At 50.7% G+C, this 14,482-nt stretch overlaps 1 protein-coding gene across 4 annotated transcripts in view; it reads right to left on the reverse strand.

The window, feature by feature from the left end:
• Positions 1 to 14,113, reverse strand: part of LOC127463621 (GON-4-like protein) — a 35,388-nt gene extending 21,275 nt beyond the window's left edge. For 3 of the 4 annotated variants that reach the window (XM_051773320.1, XM_051773318.1, XM_051773319.1), the window contains exons 1-12: positions 13,760 to 14,112; positions 10,664 to 10,813; positions 9,871 to 10,067; positions 8,023 to 8,097; positions 6,774 to 6,824; positions 6,105 to 6,155; positions 5,668 to 5,763; positions 5,381 to 5,485; positions 4,426 to 4,596; positions 2,080 to 2,272; positions 826 to 927; positions 162 to 202 (exon numbers count right to left, since the gene is read on the reverse strand). In XM_051773320.1, the coding sequence (XP_051629280.1) occupies positions 162 to 202; positions 826 to 927; positions 2,080 to 2,272; positions 4,426 to 4,596; positions 5,381 to 5,485; positions 5,668 to 5,763; positions 6,105 to 6,155; positions 6,774 to 6,824; positions 8,023 to 8,097; positions 9,871 to 10,067; positions 10,664 to 10,813; positions 13,760 to 14,006 (1,479 nt within the window). In that variant the 5' untranslated portion in view covers positions 14,007 to 14,112. Of the gene's footprint in view, positions 1 to 161; positions 203 to 825; positions 928 to 2,079; positions 2,273 to 4,425; positions 4,597 to 5,380; positions 5,486 to 5,667; positions 5,764 to 6,104; positions 6,156 to 6,773; positions 6,825 to 8,022; positions 8,098 to 9,870; positions 10,068 to 10,663; positions 10,814 to 13,759 lie in introns of all 4 variants that reach the window. The other variant, XM_051773317.1, reaches the window with a different exon arrangement.
• Between the last annotated feature and the right edge of the window lie 369 nt (positions 14,114 to 14,482).

Consider the following 14,482-nt stretch of genomic DNA (forward strand, 5'->3'; position numbering starts at 1 on the left):
TCTCAGCACAGACATTCACCTCTGCAGGCACTTCAGGGAGTTCCTACAGACGATCCCAAGCCTAAACTGCCCCTGCTGTGGCCTCCCCAGAGCCCACCCCGTGGTGCCTCCCCTCATCTCATGTCACATCCAACAGCTCTTTCCCTCAGCTCATCACTTACTGTCTCAAACAGCTCCTCCATCAGTTCATTCACTTCCTTTTCTGCAAGCAAAAATCAAAAAGAAGTGTGAATATTCCTCCTCTTCTGAGAAATGCTCAGTAATCCTGTCATGATATTAAGTCATCTAAGGAATTTCTCTCACAAAGGGAAACCCTCCTCTTGCAGAGAGGACCAAAAAGGAAAGGCCCCTGACAATTCCCTTTTTAATTCTGGGCCAAAAATACTTCACTGAGATTGTCTGGATTCAAAAACACAATATAAACCCTCATTTTCACAACTGAATTCAGAGTTATGTTAACCTGTAATAACACCTGAAGGGACTGTGGTTTTGCTGCAAAGGTGGAAAGTGGTATCTTTATAAAATAAGTTGAAGACTGAGAGGACTTAAGAGAAAATTTAATTGCACTCAAGAACGAGGCGAACACTCAAGCCTGAACTGGCTGAAGCTTCCAGGTTTATTATCAGCACCCAAACATTGCTGCTCAGGCTTTGCCAGGGGGTGAAGCTCCCACAAAGCCCAAAGCTGCAGATTTGAATCACCCTCCACTGCAGAAACCCTCGCAACAAAACCCTTCCCTGAGTGAATCAGGGGCCAGGAGGGGGGGGATTCCCCAGGATTCCCCAGGGATTCCCCAGGATTCCCCAGGATTCCCCAGGAACTCACTGGTGATCCTCACGGCACGGTCGTTCCTGAAATCCTCCGTGTCCGGCTCGTCCAGATCCTCCAGGAAGTTGTACTCGGGGTCATCGTCATCATCAGCTTCATCTGAGGGGAAGCACATCTGGGGCTGTCACTGCCCTGCCCCAGGGCCACCCAGGAGCACTTTGTTCCCTGCCTGACCCGGCCCAGGAAGGGCTGGAATTGCTGCCTGTCCCGTCCTAAAGAGCCAGCTGGATTCCCTGGGACCCGACTTTCACCCAAGTTTGGTTTCACACAGTAACAGGAGTCCAGTTTGTGCTTCATGTTCAATTTACACGGGTGAAAATCGACTGCAACCAGCTGTGGGCAACCAGCAAACACAGGAGGAACAGGAGGTGGAGCCCCAAAGCTTGTCCCTGCTCTTTCCCAAAGAACAAAAAGCTGTTTCTCCCCAAACAGGTCCCTCTCAAGGAGTAGGACAGGGTTCAGGTGTAGGTGCTCAGGATGCAGCACAAGGAGTTAAACCCACCCCTTTCCTTTGTGCTGGACAGTGAATATTCCCAAGCGAGGGCCCTGAGGGTTGAAAACTCTCACCAAGGTCCCTGGGGGAGATGAGGGAAGCTGGGGCAGGAAAGGCTCATGAGGACATCAGGTATGAACAGAAAACAAAGCTTCAGGCTTTCAATATAAAATCACAGGATGGTTTGGGTTGGGAGGGACCTTAAAGATCCTCTTGTTCCACCCCCTGCCATGGGCAGGGACACCTTCTGCTAGCCCAGGATGCTCCAAGCCCCATCCAACCTGGCCTTGGACACTTCCAGGGATCCAGGGGCAGCCACAGCTTCTCTGGGCAACCTGTGCCAGGGCCTCCCCACCCTCACAAGGAGGAATTTTTTCCCAATATCCCATCTGACCCTGTCCTCTGTCGGTTTGAAGCCATTCCCCCTTGTCCTGGCCCTCCAAGCCCTTGTGAACAGCCTCTCTCCATCTTTCCTGGAGGCTCCTTCAGGTCCTGGAAGGTCACCCTGGAGCCTTCCCTTCTCCAGGCTGAACAATCCCAACCTTCCCAGCCTTTCCTCCCAGCAGAGCTGCTCCAGCCCTGCTCACCTTGGTGCCTCCTCTGGACTGGCTCATGTTCAAATCCTCCTCCCTCTGCTCATCCCCAGCCCGGATCGACCCCGGGCGTCACCGTGGTGCCAACGCCGCCCCAACCCTCGGTTTATTAAACCCCCAGACCCCGAATCCAGCTAGCAAAGCCCACCAAATCTGCCACCCCACCTTCGTTCTCCACGTCGTCGTTCATGAGCCCCCCCAGCCACCTCTTCCACTCCTCGTCGTCGGCCGTGTTGGGGTCGTACATGTCGGGGGTGATGTCGGGCGCGCGCAGCTCGGCCTCCAGCTGCCCCAGGGGCACGTCCTTCAGGGGCCTCTTGGAGCGGGTCCTGAAGGCGATCAGGCTGTCCTCCAGGGGCTGCCCAGGGGCAAGGACAGCGCTGTCACCACGGCCCTGCCCTCCCCAGAGCCCAGCACGGGCACCACCCTGAGGAATCCTTCGGCTGGGGCAGGGGGAGCCCAGCTCTGCCCGCTCTCCCTGCTCACAAACTCATTATGGTTTGTTCATCAGCTCACACTGCACTCTCACCAGCAGTTTCCACTCCCACCGTTTGATTTCACGTGTGTTTAACTGTGTTTGCCCCTGCAGTGTCTGCCATTAGTGTGGGGCAGAGCACAGGCCTTGCACCCACCCTCACCCAGAGCAGGAACCAGGGCTGCTCTCACTGCCACCCTTCTCCCATCACTGACAGCACACAGGGCTGCTCTCACTGCCAACCTCCCATCACGGACAGCACACAGGGCTGCTCCCACTGCCACCCTTCTCCCATCACTGACAGCACACAGGGCTGCTCTCACTGCCACCCTTCTCCCATCACTGACAGCACACAGGGCTGCTCTCACTGCCACCCTTCTCCCATCACTGACAGCACACAGGGCTGCTCCCACTGCCACCCTTCTCCCATCACTGACAGCACACAGGGCTGCTCTCACTGCCAACCCACCCAGCTGCCAAAGAGCTGAGGGAAAGAGCTGGGAGTAAACAGTTAGTTAATAGTAAAGAGTTGATAGTAAAGTTAGTTAATAGTAAAGAGTTGATAGTAAAAAGTTAGTTGATAGTAAAGAGTTACTAGTAAATAGTTAATAGTAAAGAGTTAATAGCAAAGAGTTAATAGCAAAGACATAATAGCAAAGAGTTGACAGTAAATCATTAGTTGATAGTAAAGAGTTGATAGTAAATAGTTAGCTGATAGTGAATAGTTGATAGTAAAGTTAGTTAATAGTAAATAGTTAATAGAAAAGTTAGTTAATAGTAAATAGTTGATAGTAAAGAGTTAGTTGAGAGTAAATAGTTAATAGTAAAGTTAGTTAATAGTAAAGTTAGTTAATAGTAAAGTTAGTTAATAGTAAATAGTTGAGAGTAAAGAGAGTAAAGAGTTAGTTGATAGTAAATAGCTGATAGTAAAGAGTTAATAGTAAATAGTTGAGAGTAAAGAGTTAGTTAATAGTAAATAGTTAGTTGATAGTAAATAGCTGATAGTAAAGAGTTAGTTTATAGTAAACAGTTAATAGTAAATAGTTAATAGTAAATAGTTGATACTAAATAGTTAGTTAATAGTAAAGAGTTGATAGTAAATAGTTAATAGTAAAGTTAGTTAATAGTAAATAGTTGAGAGTAAATAGTTGATAGTAAAGAGTTAGTTAATAGTAAAGAGTTAGTTGATAGTAAATAGTTGATAGCAAATAGTTGATAGTAAATAGTTAATAGTAAACAGTTGATAGTAAATAGATACTTAATAGTAAAGGGTTAGTTAATAGTAAATAGTTAGTTGATAGTAAACAGTTAATAGTAAATAGTTAGTTAATAGTAAATAGTTGATAGTAAATACTTAATAGTAAATAGTTAGTTAATAGTAAATAGTTGATAGTAAATAGTTAACAGTAAATGGTATTGGACAAGTAATTTCCTCAGCTCCAATTTGGAACTGAGCTCAGTTCCCAATAAACTGGACAACCAATTTCCTCAGCTAGTAAAGAGCTGATAGTAAACAGTTAATAGTAAATAGTAAAAACTGCTCCTGCAAACCACAACTCAGCCAACAGGACTGCTTGCAAAGAGGAGAACTGTTCTCATCAGTGTTGTAAATGTCAGAGAGGTGCCTTTAACAGCCAAAATAAAGGCAGTGAGAGACTCATGAGCACAAATACAAAGTGTAGTTACAAGAAACTAAAAGTCTGTGTCACCAACAACATTCCTTCATTATCTATATCATATATACATTTTTTATATATATATATATATACATATACATATACACACTATAGCTACTCCTATTCTCCCACAGAGCCATTGTGGAGATCCAATTCCACAGGGTCACAGCCCCACAGAAGGGTTTGGGACCTTAAAGGCACCTTAAAAATCACCCTGTCCCAACAGGGGACACTTTCCCCAGCCCAGCCTGCTCAGGGCTCCATTTGTGATTCAAAGGAGGGCAGACTGCACCGAGAGCAGGGGCAGCAAACCCCAGAAATCCCCCTGATTTGTGCCCAGGTGACCCCCCCGGGCTGTACCTGGTAGGAGTCCATGCACACGGGGCTCGAGGCCAGCTCCTCGTCCACCGCGTGCAGCTTCTCCATGAACGTGCTGTCCTTGCTCTGCTTGGGCTTGGGAGGTGGTGGAGGCCCCATGGGAACAACCTCGGCACTGATGTGCCTCACAGCAGGTGGAGTGACCTTCTCCACCTAGTCAGAGAGGCCTTGGTGTTAAAAGGTTGGATTTAGAGCACGGGTTTCCAAAGGACAGAATAAAGTCTCTCTTTTTTTGTTGTTGTTGTTTTCTCTCCTGGCCTGGCACAAGAAGGAAGGAGGGAAAAGCTTCCCAGGAGGAAATGGATTCCTCGTGTCACACTCACTTGGGCTCTCAGAAAGCATAGAGATACGTCAAGACTTGCAGGAAGGGAGATATTTGGAGGGTTTGAGTATCAGCCTCAACATTTCTAGAGCTGATAAACGAGTTATTGTGGCAGAATCCAAGCCCATGGTGAGCAGAAGGGGGAAATATCAATACAATATTGCTCTTTCTGACTGCAGGGTCAGCTCTCAGGCACCGTCTTGCCCTTCTCTGCTGATCCTTGGTCCTTAATCACTCTGCACCTTCCACTCCCACCGAGGTGTTGGTGTCCAGAGTCACCAGAAACACCTTCATGCTTTTACAAAACCCACTTTCTCCTCCTGAGCCAAGCACAGACAGCAACTCCCCTGCACTCCTCCCAGAAATAACCAGAAAAATAACCATTATCTGAGACAATAATTATCACCTGAGACAACTGTTTCCACCCCAAGAGCTTTAAGGGCTTATTTTGGACTTCACTGGCCACGCAGCAGCCAAGGCAGGGGGACCCTAAATCCACCCAGCACCCGGATGTGGGGCTAATAAATGAGGAAGGAGGACTGTGGGTTGGTTCTGAGGGAGGAAGGGGCTCCCCCCCGGGTTCTGAAGGAGGAAGGGGCTCCCCCCCGGGGTTACCTCACAGGGGGTCCCCCCCTCCTCGTCGGACGAGCGCCGGGCCCGGGACCTCTTGGCCCCCCGAGGGGAGGAGGCCGTGCTCTCCACATCACTCTCCAGCAGGCTCTGCAGGGCAAGACAGGCAGAAGGGCCTCAAACTCTGCTCCAGCCAACACCTCAGAGGCTCTTTTTCAGCCAAGTTAATAACAGAGCGACAAAGGAACATCACTAGAAGGTCCGGGATGACTCACAGGTGTTAAAATGAAGAGGGTTCTCCTGCCTCAGGCCTCTGCACAAGCTGCACTCACCTCTTCTGCAGTCTCATCCTCATCCTCATCATCAGGCTGGTACTCCTCATCAGATGAATCATCCTCCTCCAGGGGAATGTCCACAAACTGGGGTGGCTGCAGCACAACAGAAGTGATTTCTTCACTTATGGGAGGCACTAAATCCCATCAGAGAGACTCAGTGTCCTGCCTTTGCATAGGGAAATGTGCACAAGCAGCCAGAGGCCATGCAAAGTTCTTCAATTTGCTCAAATATTTTATGGGGAAAGGTAGAAATCAGTACAAAAATTAAACAAAAATAAAATCGAAGTAACAACCCTGGGGGGGATTTGTCACAGGAATTTTTGCTGTCCCAGGGTGGGAAGCTTTTAATGGGCAGGATTAGCAGGGTCAGAGCAGAGATTTCTGACTGAGGGAACACCCCAGAGCCCAGAGAGGATCCAGAAGATCCCACTCACCTTCACCTCGTTCGCCTTCTTAATGGGGGAAATGTTCCACGTCGGGATCACCTGGGGAGAGCAGAAACCCCAGAGCTGCTTCAGAGCTGTTCCCACAGCTTAAAGGGAGCTCTTAAACCCAAGGAGCACCTCAGCCCCACCTGCACAGTGGCCAAGCAAGAAGCAGAGCTCAGCCAAAGGCTCCAAAGCCCTCCTGGGATCTCCAGGCAGCAGCCTCTGGACAAAGGGATTCACTGCCCTGCCCTGCCCTGCCCTGCGCTGCTCAGCTCCAACCAACTTTCTTTTACACCCTTTTAACTGGTTTTTTTTCCCACTGCAAGACTCCACCATGTGAGAGCTTTTAAACTCCCTTCAGGAGGCCCCAAACCCCAAACCAGCCACGGAACACCCTGAGCTGGAAGGGACCCCCAGGGATCATCCAAACCCAGCTCCTGGCCCTGCCCAGGACACCCCAAAATCCTGCCCCTGAGAGGGTTGTCCCAACCCTCCTGGAGCTCTGGCAGCCCTGGGGAGCCTGCTCAGTGCCCAACCACTCCCTGGGAGAAGGATTTTCCCAATATTCCCCTAACCCTCCCCTGACAGAGCTCCAGCTGCTCCCTCAGGCCCTGCCCCTGCTCCCCACCCAGGGAAAGGGGAGGGTGCAACAGTAAAAGCAGATTTCAGACTCACCACCCCTTTCTCCACAACCTCCTTCAGTTTGGAACGAGTCATTTTGGGCTCCTGAGGGTTTAAAACAAGACAAGAGCCACCAATTCAGCCATTTGCCTTCACTGCAGACTCTTCCCCAGCAACTCTTTACTGTGAAATTTTCTTCTTCCTTTAAATTCACCCCCTTTTTAATTCACCCCCCTTAAATTCACCCCCCTTAAATTCACCCCCCTTAAATTCACCCCCCTTAAATTCACCCCCCTTAAATTCACCCCCCTTAAATTCACCCCCCTTAAATTCACCCCCCTTAAATTCACCCCCTTTTTAAATTCACCTCCTTTTTAAATTCACCCCCTTTTTAAATTCACCCCCTTTTTAAATTCACCACCTGTTTAAATTCACCCCCTGTTTAAATTCACCCCCTGTTTAAATTCACCCCCTGTTTAAATTCACCCCTTTAAATTCACCCCCCTTAAATTCACCCCCTTTAAATTCACCCCCTTTAAATTCAACCCACTTAAATTCACCCCCTTTAAAATCACCCCCTTTAAATTTACCACCCTTAAATTCACCACCTTTTTAAATTCATCATCTTTTTAAAAATTCACCCCTCTTAAATTCACCCCCTTTAAATTCACCCCCTTAAATTCACCCCCTTAAATTCATCCCCTTTAAATTCACCACCTTTTTAAATTCATCATCTTTTTAAAAATTCACCCCCTTTTTAAATTCACCCCCTTTTTAAATTCACCCCCTTTTTAAATTCACCCCCTTTTTAAATTCACCCCCTTTTTAAATTCACCCCCTTTTTAAATTCACCCCCTTTTTAAATTCACCCCCTTTTTAAATTCACCCCCTTTTTAAATTCACCCCCTTTTTAAATTCACCCCCTTTTTAAATTCACCCCCTTTTTAAATTCACCCCCTTTTTAAATTCACCCCCTTTTTAAATTCACCCCCTTTTTAAATTCACCCCCTTTTTAAATTCACCCCCTTTTTTAAATTCACCCCCTTTTTTAAATTCACCCCCTTGCAGACACCACAAATAACTCCCCATAATTCTGTTTGTAACTGACACTCAGACACTGACACTTCTCCCTTCATCCAGGTGATAAATCTGGCAATGAAACCTAATTATTATAATAAATATTACAATGAAACCCCCTATTCTGCCTCTCCCTCTCCACAGCCCTGAAGAGACAGATCAGTGAGGGCATCAGGCATTTGGAACAACTGAAAAAAAACCAAATTAAACAAGGTTTTTTACTCACAAACAGAGGAATATCCTCTGTCTCACTGATGGCTGCTTTCATCATGGCCACCACGTGCTCATTTGTGATCACTTCCTGCAGGGGGAAACACAAAAAAGAAAGTGTCCTTTACATTCTGCTTGTTAAAAAGACACAGAAAACATAATAAACACAACAAACCTTAAAACAAACCACCTGGAAAATAATCAGTGTGCACAACGTGCTCGGTAATCACACTGCAAATAAAACCACTGTTCTGGGATCAGACAATAAAAACCAGTGATAAAAAGGCTGCTCTGCATTCCCTGTGAAAGCTCCACAGAATAAATTCCCAGCAGAGAGAAAGCCAAGCAGTCAAAACAAAAGCCCACACCGGCTTCCCTGGAGTTGTGTCATCAGACCTGTCACACAGTCAGCAAAATGAGCTGCTCCCAGGCACGGGAGAACTTCAATCCTAATTAAACTCCAGTCTTTAAGCACTCACAGGCTCCCAAAACAAGGGGCTGATTCTCTGTAGAAAGTATGGAATAATAAACTACATTGTTATACATTTATAACATGTGAACCCTTTAAAAATTGTGCTGCACCATTCCAGCACCCACAGAGGAAGGCATTAATTTATGGTAATTAATTTATTGCACAGAATCTGCCTGAGAGAGTCATCCTGGCAGCCTCCACGTTGTCTGCCACAGGGATGGCAAAAAGGGGAAATATCTGAGCTCACCTGGGCTGGAGCAACATCAGCTGCAGGGGAGGGGAAATAAAAAAGGCACCATTTCTGGGGGAAAATAATTCCTGTTGCTCTCCAGCTTTGGGATGGGCTGGAACCCACACCAAGAGGGGCAGAGTCAGAGGGTCCCTGCAGAGCTCTGCCAGCAGAGGAATTCTGGAGGCTCCTTTCCAGTGGGGGCTGTGGGATGGACTCAGAGCCTGGGATGAACGAAGGCTGATGCATTTCTGTCGGCACCCCCGGAATTCCATCGGGATTTTGGGATGAAACAGCAGCTCACAGCCTACACCAGCTCCCCCAGAGGATGGGTTTTAGCTCAGTTATTCCTGCTGCTCAGGAAAAGCAAGACAGCCCCGTGTGCCACTGGAAATTAAGGGAACTGGGATCAACACCTCCCACTAAATCAGGGCCTGGGTGACACGGACACCCCCTGATCCTCCCTTTATGGATCCAACAGGAGAGAGCAGGACATGGGTGGCCAAGAGATCCCTGTGCAGGAATCCCAGTGCCCCCATCAGCACCCACAGGCTGGGCTGGAGCCTCCTGGCCTGGCTCGGGATCAGGGGGGCAGCAGGAGCAGGGCAGGGATTGTGCCCCTGGGAGGCCTCCCCTCGAGGGCCGTGTCCAGCTCGGGGCCCTCAGCTCAGGAAGGACATGGAGGGGCTGGAGCAGGGCCAGGGAAGAGCAGCCAGGCTGGGGAAGGGGCTGGAGCACAATTCCCGTGAGGAGAGGCTGAGGGAGCTGGGGGGGCTCAGCCTGGACAGGAGGAGGCTCAGGGGAGACCTCCCCACTCTGCACAACTCCTGACAGGAGGGGGGGTCGGGCTCTGCTCCCAGGAACCAGCAGCAGGACAGGAGGGTCTTCAGCTGTGCCAGGGGAGATTTAGGTTGGACATTAGGAAGAAATTCTTTCCAGAGAGGGTGCTCAGCCACTGGAATGGGCTGCCCAGGGGAGGGGGTGGATTCTCCATCCCTGGAGGTGTTTAAGGACAGACTGGATGTGGCATCAGTGCCACGGGCTGGGAACTGTGGTGGTAGTGGATCAAGGGTTGGACCTGATGATCTCAGAGGCCCCTTCCCCCCCAGCTGATTCCACGACCCTGTGATTCTCCCCAGCCCCTGGAATGCCCCCAGACTCACGTGCAGGATGTTCCTCACGTTGACCACGGTCAGGTTGTGCTGTTTGGCTCCGTCCTCCAAGGTGCGGTCCAGGGTGTCGTCCAGCTTGATGTCACAGGACAGGGGCCCCTCCTCCTCCTGGCTCTTCCCTTCCCTTTTCCTCTTGGTTGCCTTCCTCCTCCTCTTCCTCCTCTCCAGGTCCTCCCCGTCCTGCTCCTCTGAAAGCGAGCACAGACGGGATCTAAACCCTCACCTGCCCTCGGCACCTCCCAGAGGAGTTTAAAAACCAACCCAAACCAGGATCCTGCAGCTCCTGAGGCAGCAAAACCTCCCCCTGCTGATGGGAGGCCACCCAAATGGAGAGATGGAGAGAGCCACAAGAGCCAGGAAGCCTTTGGAATGATGCATTCAAACGCTGGCTGAGCCACATAAAAGATGTGTGGCCGCCACCTCCTCAAGGCTGGTTTTACAGAACGGCCTCAGCAGCCTCTGTGCACCTTTTGCAGAGGAAAAGCTGCAAACCCCAGGCACCACACGGCAAGAACAGGAGGCAGCTTCCAGGATTTAAAGTGTTTTCCAACAGGCACACTGCTTTGCTGGCTCAGGGAAGCAAGAATCCTGACTTTCCTTGAAGGAAAAGCAGCGTTTTCAGGGACCAAAAATTGCTGATATCAACTCCAGGCAAGTTCCACTTGGACACCTGTAGTTTATTGAATCACAAGAGCCAAAAAAATGCTGCTTCTAAACAGCCCCCACCAGGGTGTTCACAGTTCCAGAGCCTGTTCCCTGCCCAGTGGGATGGAAAGCCACTCACCAGCCCTGGTGTTCTTGGGTGGCTTCGTCGGGGCAGGATTTCTTCCAGCCCCCTGCAGGGAGCTCCTCCCAGGAGACTCGGGGGTTTCAGTGGGATGTGGATCTCTCTGGGAACTCACTTCCACCTCTGTGAACAGCTTGGGGATCTTCCCTGGAAACAGCACACACCAGGCCGTGGTCAGATATCCCAGAGCAAAGTTGAGACACAAAACTCCATCATGGCCCAAATACATCAAATCCAGCAGGAGTTTAAATACTTTAAATACGTAAATACATTAAATCTGGCACAAGCAGCCCATGGCAGTGACCCAGGTGGACTAAACAGCAGCAGCAGCTCCATCCTGCTGGGAACAGTCCCAGGCAAAGAGATTCCCCTGGTGGTTCCTGCTGGTTCAGCCTCACTCCCCCCACCAGCAGCTTTCTCAAACCCCCTCCTGTCACCTGAGGCAGCTGCAAAAACCTGATGGTTTGTTCAAAACACAGTGGTTGTGCAAATGCAGCTGCCACAGCAGCCACCAGCTCAGGGGGCAGGCACAGCCAGGGGGTTGTGGGCCAGGGAAACCCTTCCCCTCCTGCTCTGTGCAGGCCCACAACGTTACACAGCCCTGGAAAACTGGGAATCATCTCCTTCCACCCCCTTCTCCTGCCCCAGCTCAGCTCTCCCTCAGACCAGGAGCTCCCTGCAGGAGCAAGAGGGATGGAGGCAACAATTCCCTGGGAATCCCGGGATGGGGCAGGTCAGGATGGACCTCAGGGGGTCACCTGGTCCCAGCTCCCTGTTCAGGATCATCCCAGAGCACGTGGGATGTGTCCAGGTGGCTCTGGAATATCTGCAGGGAGGGACCCTGGGCACTGCCCAGGGAAGTTCTTCCTCGTGCCCAGGTGGAACTCCTGGGCATCAGTTTTGTGTCCTGTTTCTGGGCAGCCCCGAGCAGAGCCTGGTCCATCCCTGCAGGCACTGACAGGCCCTGGGGAGGTCCCCTCTGGGTGTCCCCTGGTCACAGAGATGCTCCAGCCCCTTCAGCATCCTCACAACCTCCCCTGGACCCGCTCCAGGAGCTCCATGGCCCTCCTGTCCTGAGGGGAACTGGCCCCACACTCCAGCTGTGCCTCCCTAGGGCTGAGGAACACGGGAGCAGTGCCCCTTTTTCCCAGGGTCATGGAATGCTTTGGGTCTGGAGGAACCTCAGCAGCTCACCCCAGTCCATCCCCTGCCAACTTCCACTATTCCAGGCTGCTCCAACCCAGCCTTGGACTCTCCCAGGGATCCAGGGGCAGCCAGAGCTTCCCTGGGCAACCTGTGCCAGGGCCTCCCCACCCTCCCAGGGAGCAATTCCTTCCTAATCTTTCATCTGAACCGACTTTCTGTCACTTTGAAGCCCTTCCCCCTTGTCCTGGCACTCAGATGGGCTCACAGGGGCCACCAAAGCCCAGCTGAAACCTGGAGCACCTTAAACCAGCAGGAAAACACAGCAAGAACCAGTAAAACCAGCTCTGGGCTGGCCCAGAAAAGCAGGGCAGGGGGGTGATCCCAGAGGAGAGGAAAAGCCTCCAGCAGCCCCTCACACCCCCTCAGTGCTCTGGGCAGATCATTCCCCCACATCCCTGAGCCTGGAGACAAGGCAGGAAAAAAAAAAACAGGATGAGGAATTTAGGGAAAGTGGGAACAGGCACTTATCTCAGGAGAAATTTCCCTCAGTTTGCCTCCCACATCAGGAAATCATGGAATGGTTTGGGTGGGAAGGGGCATTAAAGGGACACCTTCACTCTGAGCAGCTTCTGCCCCACCCTGACTCTGGACAATTCCAGGGACTGGGGGGAAACGTTGGGAAAAGGGGAAGGTTTTCACCCTGATCTGTAACAATTCCCAGGAAAATCAATAAGTGAATAGATAAATAAACAGATAAATAAGCAGTTAGACAGATAAACAACCAGTTAGATAAATAAACAACCAGATAGATCAATAACCAGATAGACTGATAGATAAATCAATAACCAGACAGATAAGTAAATCAATAACCAGATAAATAAACGAATAAATAACCAGATAAATAAACGAATAAATAACCAGATAAATAAACGAATAAATAACCAGATAAATAAACGAATAAATAACCAGATAAATAAACGAATAAATAACCAGATATATAAACGAATAAATAACCAGATAAATAAATAAATAACAGATAAATAACCAGATGAATAGATAAATAAGCAGATAAATAAATGAATAAATGACCGGATAGACAGATAGATAAATAACCAGATAGATAAATAAATAAATAACCAGATAAGTAAATAAATAACCAGATAGATAAATCAATATCCAGACAGATAAATAACTAAACAGCCAGATAAATAAACCAGGGATGGGGGGAAGCTTTGGGAAAGGGGCCCCATTTTCATGCTAAACTGTAACACTTCAGGAGGGAAATAAACAAAAAGATAGATAGATATATAGATAGATAGAGAGACAGACAGATAGATAGATAGATTAATTAACTAATAACAGCCATCACAACCCCCCAGGACCCAAAGCCAACCCCCTTCCCGGTACCTTCCACCAGGGATGGGGGGAAGTGTTGGGAAAGGGGCCCCATTTTCACACTAAATTGTAACACCTCAGGAGGGAAATAAATAAAAACATAGATAAAAATATAGATAGATAGGCAGATAGATTAATTAATTAACTAATAACAGCCACCACAAACCCCCAGGACCCAAAGCCACCCTCCCCTTCCCGGTACCTTCCGCAAGGGATGGGGGGGAAGTGTTGGGAAAGGGACTCGTTTTCCTGCTAAACTGTAACATTTCAGGAGGGAAATAAATAAAAAAATAGATAGATAGATAGATAGATAATTAATTAATTAATCTAACTAATAAGAGCCATCACAAACCCCCAGGACCCAAAGCCAACCCCCTTCCCGGTACCTTCCACCAGGGATGGGGGAAGCGTTGGGAAAGGGGCCCGTTTTCACTTCAGGAGGGAAATAAACAAAAACATAGACAGATAGATGGACAGACAGATAAAATAATTAATTAATTAACTAATAACAGCCCCCACAAACCCCCCAAAAGCCCCCCCCGTCCCCGGTACCTTCCGCGGGGCTGGCGGGTCCCGCCGCCCCCTCCGCCCTGCCGGGGGGTCTCCTGGAGGGCTCCCCCTGCGCCTTCCCCGCCGCTCTCCCGGACCCTCCTCCTCCTCCTCCTCCTCCTCCCGTTCCCGCTCCCGCTCCGCCGCCATCGCCGCCGTCCCCGGGGCCCGGCGGTTCCGCCTCCTCGGCCGCCGCCGCCGCCCGGCGCTTCTTGCAGGGCAGCATCTTCAGCGCCAGCGCCAGCGCCATGGCGGGCCGGGGCGGGCCGGGGGTGCCGGGATCCCGGGGGGGTCCCGCTGGCGGGGGTCCCGCTCCCGATCCCGCCGCTCCCGAGCCCAGGAAACGGAAGCTCCCGGCGCTCCCTCCCCCCGCTCCGCGCATGCGCCGCCCGGGACCGGGCCGGTCCCACCGGGGCGGGGGGGGGGGGGGGAGACACCGGGAGCGACCCCGGGAGCGACCCCCGGGAGCGACCCCCGCCCCCGCCACCGGGGCGACCCTAAACACACCCTAAACACGCCCCGGGACCCCCCCCGCGCATCCCCCGGTTCATCCCCTGCACCCCCCGCCATCCCCCCGCGGGGCCTCCCGGCGCTGCCGCCGCCGCACCGCGGTGGGAGAAGGGTTTCATTTAAATCAATTTAAACGCACCGGACACGCGCCCCCCGCACCCCGTGGCCGTCCCGGATCCCCCCCCCTTCGGGAGCCTCCCCCCCCCCCCCCGGGCA

The sequence above is a fragment of the Manacus candei genome, unplaced genomic scaffold (assembly GCF_025592945.1).
Source record: "Manacus candei isolate 608988 ecotype Guabito, Panama unplaced genomic scaffold, ASM2559294v1 h1tg000166l, whole genome shotgun sequence".
NCBI lineage: Eukaryota > Metazoa > Chordata > Aves > Passeriformes > Pipridae > Manacus > Manacus candei.